This window comes from Podarcis raffonei, chromosome 10 (genome assembly GCF_027172205.1).
Source record: "Podarcis raffonei isolate rPodRaf1 chromosome 10, rPodRaf1.pri, whole genome shotgun sequence".
Lineage (NCBI taxonomy): Eukaryota > Metazoa > Chordata > Lepidosauria > Squamata > Lacertidae > Podarcis > Podarcis raffonei.
In genome coordinates, this window is record NC_070611.1 from 40,408,728 (window position 1) to 40,417,830 (window position 9,103).

The following is a 9,103-nucleotide window of genomic DNA, read 5'->3' on the forward strand; positions in this document are numbered from 1 at the left end:
TTTCATGCGCAAAAAAAAGAAGCTGCAAAACAAAATAGTATTTCAGTCACAGGAAACCACTGTCAATGTACTTTCAATTACTACTTTTTTCCAAAAGGGGTTATGTGTTCTGCTTAAGTGCAACCACATATTTGCAATCTTTCAAGCTGTTTCGAATAAGGTTTCAGAGCAAGCATTGGCTCACCGAAGATGCAAACTGTTTACATAAAGCAGCTGTCTTCAGTGTTATCAGAAAGGCACCTTTTCCCCCTAGCAGCTGACCTACTTAGCAACTAAAACCCATGCACAAATTAAAAAAGGGTTGCCAAGAAAAATGCCAACGTATTTTTTTTAAAAAAAATTAAAATATTGATAGTAACTACACTCAAAGACAAGAAGCACATAGGAAGCTGGACCTATGAAGGCCAAAAGGCTCAAGTATGTGACAGTGTTCATTCCCTATATGAAAAGTTCGTAACGCTCTAGCCCAATTTTACTATGACCTTCAGGTAAAGTGAAATTAATTTATTAATTGCTTAAGAAAGAGTGGCACTCACTGTTGCCTACAATTAAAATCAGTAGAGCTTTATAGAAATAATACACTACTGGAAAGGACCAGGCTGTGTAGGCATTTTAAAGCTAATGAAAAGTTGTGTGCGAGATCATGAAAATGTAGCTCTTTCAAGCTCATGTCATAATTCAGCTTCTACAGGTGCTTAGGAACTTGCTTTCCAGCGTAGCTTGGCCGTGGATAATTGGCATTCATGTAGTGCTTAAGTGAACAATAACCCTCAGCCAAGAAGCTGAAGTGCATCATCTCTACAGATGGCTATGGCATTTCCTCAAAACTTAGAATAGGTTCAGGAACATGTGGCCCATCAGATGTTGCCAGACTGCACTTCCTCCTTCAGCCACAGCCAGCATGACCAATAATCAGGACGATGGGAACTTTAGTCCAGCGACGTATGGAGGGCGACACATTCTCCACCACTTAGAAACTGAAGTGTGGTATACATACACTGGGTCCAAGAAACCCAGATTACTAGAAATCTCACTTGAAGCAGGACATTTAGTTTACCTCAGAGGCAAGAACTCAAAAGTTGAGGAAAGCAAGTTACACATGATATCAAATGATGAGCTGTGGGAGATCTGACCACCCTTCAGTGTTTGATTTTTAATTTATTTTTTTTTGAGAGGGTGGATAATTTCATAAACTGGGACTATGCCTATTGCTTACAGAATCCAAGCTAATAGATTTCCTAATGTAAACAACCTTGGACTTCCCCCAGTGTTATGATCAATATTGTTAGGGCACGTCTGAAACAGGAACAGAACCTCTGGTCCTCCAGTAACTCCTATCATCATCTACAGGCATTATCAGTGGTAGTACAACATCTGGAGAGACAGATTCGCCCCCATCCCTCATCTAAAAGTCATAAAGTAACAATTTGGTATGGAGGTAATCCAATATTACTAGCCCTAAAATGGGATATTTTTTAGATTTAGCAGGCACACCATACAACATGAACCTCCCACAATAGGAAATACTTTAGCAGTGTGCCAAGCCATATAGGATGGACGCAGATGGATGAGACAGGTACTGAAACCAGCCTTGGATTAGGGGAAGGGTCATTTGCATCAGCAGCCAGGAAAAGGATATAAACTTGCAGAATACAAGCTCTATTTACAAGTTTATAAATTCAGACTTTCGGCCCAAGTCTACACACGTTTACTTGGAAGTCCTGCTCACCTCCAAGCAAAGTGGCTAAGATGTCTGCCTTAGTGTCATCAGGCCAGCACCAGAACACCTGCTATCGTTGGGAAAGAAAAACATACACATACATACATACCTTTTGCTGGATCCCATCTCACTGAACTCTAAGAGAATCTTGTGTTTGAAGAAAAGCAAAAGGCAATCAACCTTTCTGTTGAGTGGTTTAACCTGCTCCTAAGGGCTGTGTGACATTGATCCTAGTAAATACCAATTGGGCTGGGCATCCGTCAAGTTGGAAATGAGGTGTATTTTTATTTTTTCTTGTTTTAATGGTTTGCTAGCTCCTCGTTCATCAGGAAACCATGTAAACATTGATCCGCTGGATTTATTCACTGCTCGTTTGTTGGTTGTTCTGCATGTCTGTTGGTCGTTCTGCATGTTTTCCTCATATTTAGGAATAATTGGAACCTTGCATTATTTCCACGTTATGGCCCATTTTTAAAGGTGTTAAAAGTGATACATTAATGTATGGTCTGGGCTCCTCAAACATTTATACCCAATGATCCTCTTCTTCCATCCAAAACTTTTATCAAGCTCTCCGCTACCCTCAAGCGCTTCCATCCTTTACAAAAGTCCACTAGGACTAAAAATAATTTAAACTGATCCTATGCAAGCACGACAAGAGATTAAATTAAAATGCCAAGATAGGAAACAATTTATTATAGAGAGAAGAAAAGTTTCTCATCCAAAATATAGAAATCTGTACAACTTTGCCACAATCAATATACATGAACTGTACAAATTTACACCAGTTCATAATTTACCAAAAAAAAAAAAAAGATGACTAACAAAGTTCACAAAATAGATGGTGGTTTGTGGAAAAGACTTTTACCCAATTAAGTACAAGGAAATTACAAACCAGACCTCCACTTTCTAAAAATAAGAGGTTTACTCAGTCTTAGAAAACTACAAGCTAGCAAATGTACAGATAGCTGGCTGGTAAAACACACCACAGTTCAGACAGTGTCTTTATATGGTCTCTCTCAAGCCTGTTGGCATAGCAGATCCTGCTCACTTGCTACTTTGAAGGCCAATATACAGAGATCTGACCATTTTCCCCAGTTCATGCTCACCAAGTGTGACTTATGTACAGTTTATACAGATTGTTAAGTGCTAGGTAAAAGTCTTGTCAGATAAAATTTCCAGTACTACCATGTTCATAACAAGTCTTGTTACTGAGCTGCCAAAAATGTTAACAATTTTTTTTCCTAAAAATGTCAATAGTGCAAATTTACTCTGCAACATTTACTGCAGAGAATAAATTTTATAGCTATAGCTTTAGGCTGAAAACTGATGTTTTTTCAAAAAAAATGGAAAAAAATTAAGCAAGACATCTGGGAGAAAACTGCAGCCTTCCTTGGACAACTCCACACCTTAGGAAATAAAGCAATCATCTTTACTCACAGGCTATTTAAATCACTGAAAGGTACTGTCGAAACTATGGCACTGCCACTATAAAATAAAAGTTTACCATTCTATCTTGTGCCAGGTCTTCACAGGTGTGACATGGTTTAAATTCCATAATCCATCCCCAGAGGAGCCCACCCAAAGTAAAAACCAAATTTTATCCATCCATTATAAGATGATTCATCCATAGGCTATTATCTTAACCTGATACAGTCATCATATTGTAGCTCTTGGAGGGACTGGTTCTGCCCAAGAGAAGTTCTTCCTTACAGCTTATTCTGCTGTCTACCATTTGCATGCTGGTGCTGTTTTGGCTAGCTCCTGCTGGTGTGGCTTCATACAGCACACAGATTGAGCCATCCTCTCCGATGCGATAGGATACCTCGTAAGGGTCGACCCAGAGAGTGAGTTCACTTGGAAGAAGCCGGAACAGTTCTTGACCGCTGAGTCCAATTCGTTGTGCTGCCTGCCCAATCAAGGGATCCATTTTATGGTTGATCCGGATACAGCGATAGCCCGATCCTTTGCATGGCTTTTCAGGGAACCAGTGGTGTTTATAGTGTTCTACAGAACAAAATGAAAAGCAGCAAAAGATCATACTTTGCTCTTCAGATAACCAATGTGTGTAATCGTGTTATTACGCTTGAAAATGGTAGCTTAGAACAAGGGGGGGGGGGGAGAGAAATGTGACACAGATGCAAAAATGTAGAATAATATTCGATGGCCTGGAAAGTAATGGCAGGCTCAACAGAAACCAAGTATTTTGATCATTGTAGCTAAAGGCACATTTAACAGCCTATGCATGTATAAAATCAGTACTGAATGATACCCTCCACAAATGGGGGTGAGAAAAACATGTAATTGGGCACCTAGACACCTCAAAGTAGGGCGATAAAACCAATTTGGGGGTCGGGGGGGAGAATCTTGAGTATATATCCAAAGGCCTCTTCACAGTTTCATTATGTGTAGTTTGTAATGCAATAATATTCTCCCACATCTTTTTTCAGCTGTACCATAAATACACATCTGAAAGAAGCATGAAATCTATTTCCTGATGTGTGCAACATACCACAGAGACTTGTGCAACCTTCTCCATAAGCAAATAAGAATATGCACATATGAAATTCTAACATGTGAAGTGGGACCTTGCCTGCGGTGCTAAACAAAGAGGTATCCTAAGTACTGTGTCACACCGCCTATATGTTTGGCTATAAGTTTTCCAGAATTCTGGATTCCTAACAATTGGGATAGGCAAGTTATGCATATTTCTTTTTTAGAATTGGTTTGCTATCTCTTGAGTCTATTATTACTGAAACACACTGGGTGACTGATTTTTGAAAAAATGAACTTTTTGACATTTCCCTTAATGTTTTGCTCAAATTTGGACTTATCCTCATATGTTTACATGTATGGATTAGGTATTTACTCTCAGCAGGACAACATTTGCTCTTACATTAGAACAGGAATCTTGTTACAGTAGGTTAAACTGCTTTAACTAAAATCTTCCAATGCTATCCATCATTTTATCTATTATTTCCAGAACTGTGCTTAGGAGCCTTTCCAAGTAAGCAACTCAGAGTAAGATGCATTTAATCCAATAAGATGGTCGTTTTCTTTAGAAGGGCTGTTTCTTCCTCCGAACCATTTTTACTGTTTAGAAACAGTGGGGTTATTTGTTTTTTAAAAAAATATGCAAAAGAATAACAGCCAAGTCCAATGTAAGTTGTTTTATTGTTATGATAAATGTACTTCAAGGAGCATCTTGGACCCAGTCTTATAATGTACACACAGAACCTAACCACATCATACTGAATTACTACATTACAATCTCCTTGCTGGCATTTCTTTGTCTTAGTACAATGAAGGGAAAGCACACTAAGACAAAGCGAAAAGAAAATGAGGGGCAGCTGTGTGTTGTGGGATAAGCAGCAGCAGGAATTAGCATGATATTATGCCCCTGCAGCAGCCACCAAAGGGAGAGAAGGAAAAAGGGCTACCACTACAGATTGGAGAACAGCTGAGGTAGAAAAGGGACACTAGCAGCACAATCCCACATATGTTTACGTAGAAACAAGTCCCCTTTCTGTTCATTGGGTCTTGCTTCCATGTAAACGTGTGTTACGATTGCAGCGAAGAAGAACTCCCCCAGATGAGCAGAAAAGGGTAAACGGTACTATTCACTACCACAGCCTTGCCACAGATATGAAGTGTCGACAAAAATCCCTTCCCTAAGAAACCAGGAGGAAAAATAAATAGGATTCTTAGTCTCCAAATGTGCAAAGATTATGGCTACAGAAACCCCCCTGGACTGCAAATGAGGGGCACAGAACACACAAAGAGCTGATAGGACCACCCTCGGACCCAGCGCACACCAGAGAAGGAAACCGATTCCTTCTGCAAAGGAGCTTTTCCTTCCGAAAGAGACAAACACGCAGCTTATGGCCACTTGTGTCTGTCCCCAAAAGCAAAAGGATGCAGATGAGCGGGATAAACAAACCTTCACGCGTTTATACTAACAGCTGTGCAAAGTAACTCCTATGTACTCAATTAGTTCAGTAACTACCGAACCTCAACCCAAATCACCTTCATGTAGATTTGAATCATCATGTAAAACAAATAACCACTGTGGTGGGCGGGGAATAGCGCCGCCCCGCCTTTATTTCCATAACTGCGTAAAAGTGCAATTGGTGTCTGGGTTTTTTTTTTTTGTGTGTGTGTGTGTGTGTGTGGCCGGGGGTGGGGGGAGGAGAACTATTCTGCATGACGTGAACTTGAGTACAAACACTGAAGAAGGAACAGAGGAAGGCAGGGAAGGAAGGGACTTTCCAGGCACGCAGCTGAACATACATACGAGGGGGAAACGTGCCACCCCCGCGCCCCTCTGGACGGGACAGCACGAAGGAACCGTTACTGCGATAGTACTTTAAAACAACGCACTACAATCTCGTAAATCCCGAATTTTGAAAGCGCGCGTGGGGGTGGGGAGAGAGAGCCATTTCCTGGTCTTATGCGAAATGCATCTCTTTCTGCGGCACATTTTATAGGTCATTAACTCCACAACACCCTTCCCACCAGCACCAAAGAAAAAAAAGTATGCAGTCGAGGCCGCGATCCCCGCTCCTCCAAATGCTGCGATGGAAAGGGAGAGGGAGGATGAGGCAGCATTAGAAAAGCGGGGAGATGAGGAGGCGGAGGAGGTGGGTGGCGGAGAAGAGATAAATACTTAAAACCGTCCCCTTCCCACCCCCTCTGCTGCCCCCCCCGCCGCCCCATACCTGCCAACAGCTCCTGCAGGCTCTGGCTGAAAGTCTGCAGCTGCCGCTCGTTCATCAGCCCCTTGGTGCGCAGGAACTTGGAGATGAAGCCCACGGCCGCGGCGATTTCGCGTATCATGCTGGCCCGGGTGTAAAGGGCAGGATGCATGGAGGCGGCAAGGGGTAGCCAGCTCCGGGCGTTGAGTAGAAAGGGGCACGGTGGGCGCACACCGGGCCGCCTCAAAGGGGAGTGGGAAGCGGAGAAGGAGGCGAAAGAGCAGGCGGGAAAGAAGCGGGTTAGAAGGGGGACGGAGCGATCGAGTTCAAGGGACTTTTAAGTTAGCAGGCCCCCCTGCTCAGCCGCCTCCCTGTGACGTAGGCTGGCGGCAGCGGCGGCTGCACTAGCAGGCACTTCCAGCATCTCCTTCTACGAGGCACGAAGGAAGTGGCTGTGCGTGCGCCGCCTTTTATAACCACGTCTGGGCGGCAATGGCGGCTGAGAACCCGCCGTGGCCAATCCGGGGATCGCACCATTGTGACGTCGCGTTCGGAGCGGAGGGGCGCGGGGGAGGAGTGATGTCACCCGGTTGTAAACAAATAGAAGCAGAAGAAGAAAGAGGAGCTGCGTCGTCGGGCTGGAAAACAGCAGCGGCGGCGGGAGCAGCTGCTCGAGAGCGCGGCGTCTGGCCCTCGAGACGCGCAAGGCAGCGAGCGCAAAGTTGCCGGCCTCGCTCGCCTCAGCCAGCGCGGAAGGGAGAAACGACGCGAGCCGCCTTTCTCCGGCCGCCGCTCCTCTTCCCCCGACTGCGCATCTGCGGTCCTCTGCTGCCTGCTTGCTCGCACATGCTCCCGCTCACGTCCAACTGATCCGCGCCCCGGTTCAGTGCAAATCCATAGCTAGCTCTGGAAGCGTTCGCGGAACCGGGGAGAAGGCGGACCACCCCGGGTTTGCTCGGAGGCAGAACCTGGCGCGGCCAGGCCTTTGCAGAGCCTGCTGCCTTCTCATCCCCCACCCCCTTCCCCCAACCTCCAGCTGGGAGCTCGCAAACCAGCCGCTTTCCTTAAGCCGCAGCAGTCACGAATGTGGCGAGGCCTGGGAGAGAAGGGCTCAGGAAGCTTCTGGCGCCTGCAGCCATATCACAAACAGCACCATTGTAAACAAATGCAGTGTCTTTTGGTGCTCTGGCCGGTAGATGGAAAGAGGTGAGATGGAGGGGGCATCGTCCCAAGACATGGATCCCGTAAGATTTTATATATATATATATTTCTCCCAGTCTGATTGCAGCTTGCAGGCCAGGGATTCCCACCTCCCATCAGCTCCAGACAGCACGGTCAGATGTCAGGGGCAATCGGAGTTGTAGTCCAGCAACATTTGGTGGATCAAAGGTTAACCGACCTTGAACTAAAGAGGCATCGTCTTTGTCCATGTGACCGTTCATTGGTGGACTTGGTACACTTTCTCATAACAAGGGAAAACAACTGTGCTCCAGATCATAGAATCATAGTATTCTAGAACCTATCAATGATCATGTTGTCATCTAATGCTTTCACAGCAGTAGCCTAAACAAATCATTCTTTGCACACCACAAAAATTAAAAAATAGGCTGTGTTCTGGTGTCAGCACAGTAAGTTATATGAGACAGAAATTTTATGAATTGTTCATTTGCTCAGACTTCATTCAGCCATTCTTCTTTGTAAAGTCACACAACACACAGACACCCCTATACTGTGTAAAAGAAAATGACCCAAGAATAGGTGCCTGGTCTCTCTAAGCCAGAGCTGAGAACCTATAACATACAATTCCCATCATCCTTGACCATTGGCCACACTGGCTGAGGCTGGTCAGACTTGGGATTCAGAGGTTTTTATCCCTTTCTAAGGGCTTCATAATACTCATCCCTGCTTTATGTTATCATGCTGCATTACAGCATAGAAAAATACAGTTGCTTTACATAAAGAAAAACAAAAAATCAACCACAGTCGTGTTATTGTGCCTGAAACAGCTCAGCAGTATGATTGCTTGGTTATTGTTGCTGCATTTGGTTTCAGACAATATGAGAGACATTTATCGGTTCTTTCATTGGACTAATTTCTGCTGGTCAAAGGGTCAACATATTTTCAATCTTCATCTTGCTTTTCCTCAAGCAGAAATGTGTCATGTTATCTACAGATAGGAAAGAGTCACAAGCCCTTATTAGGCTTTTCTTCATCTGAACTCTTCAGTGGCTGTCAGCTGAGAAATCGCCTTTGTATGGAGGAGATGGGGGGGGGGGAAGCAGCAACAAAAACAGACTGAACACAATCCAGGTTGAATTACCGTACCTCTCAGAACCTTATAATATAGCCAGGAAGACTACACTCTTGCTAAATCCTGTGTGTGTCATCAGATTTTTGAAAGCAGATGACAATATAGAACAGTATTTTAAATCCCACTGTAGGCCTATATGATCTCTATATAATTTTTTATTCACAAAGGAAGTACCAATATACATAATGCTTTAACACAGAACTCAATAGAGTTGGAAAACCAATTAATTTAGGATTTTGTGCTCCCCTTGTTAAATATAATCCTAGCAGTGCCTCCAAATGTAATTCCACGTACCTTGGCAAGCAGCCCTTTGTTATGCTGGGAACAGGGCGGGGGCTGGGTCTTTATCAGATCTAAGGTAGGTACGCCACATCCTTGGAA

The 9,103-nt window shown here is 44.0% G+C and overlaps 1 protein-coding gene across 1 annotated transcript; it reads right to left on the bottom strand.

Moving 5' to 3' along the window:
* Positions 1 to 2,384: 2,384 nt before the first annotated feature.
* BTG1 (BTG anti-proliferation factor 1) lies at positions 2,385 to 6,873 on the bottom strand. The gene is made up of 2 exons (XM_053406853.1): positions 6,436 to 6,873; positions 2,385 to 3,724 (listed from the first exon to the last, which is right to left on the bottom strand). Exons 1-2 carry the CDS (start codon positions 6,581 to 6,583, stop codon positions 3,360 to 3,362), a joined length of 513 nt encoding a protein of 170 aa, XP_053262828.1. The 5' UTR covers positions 6,584 to 6,873; the 3' UTR covers positions 2,385 to 3,359.
* Between the last annotated feature and the right edge of the window lie 2,230 nt (positions 6,874 to 9,103).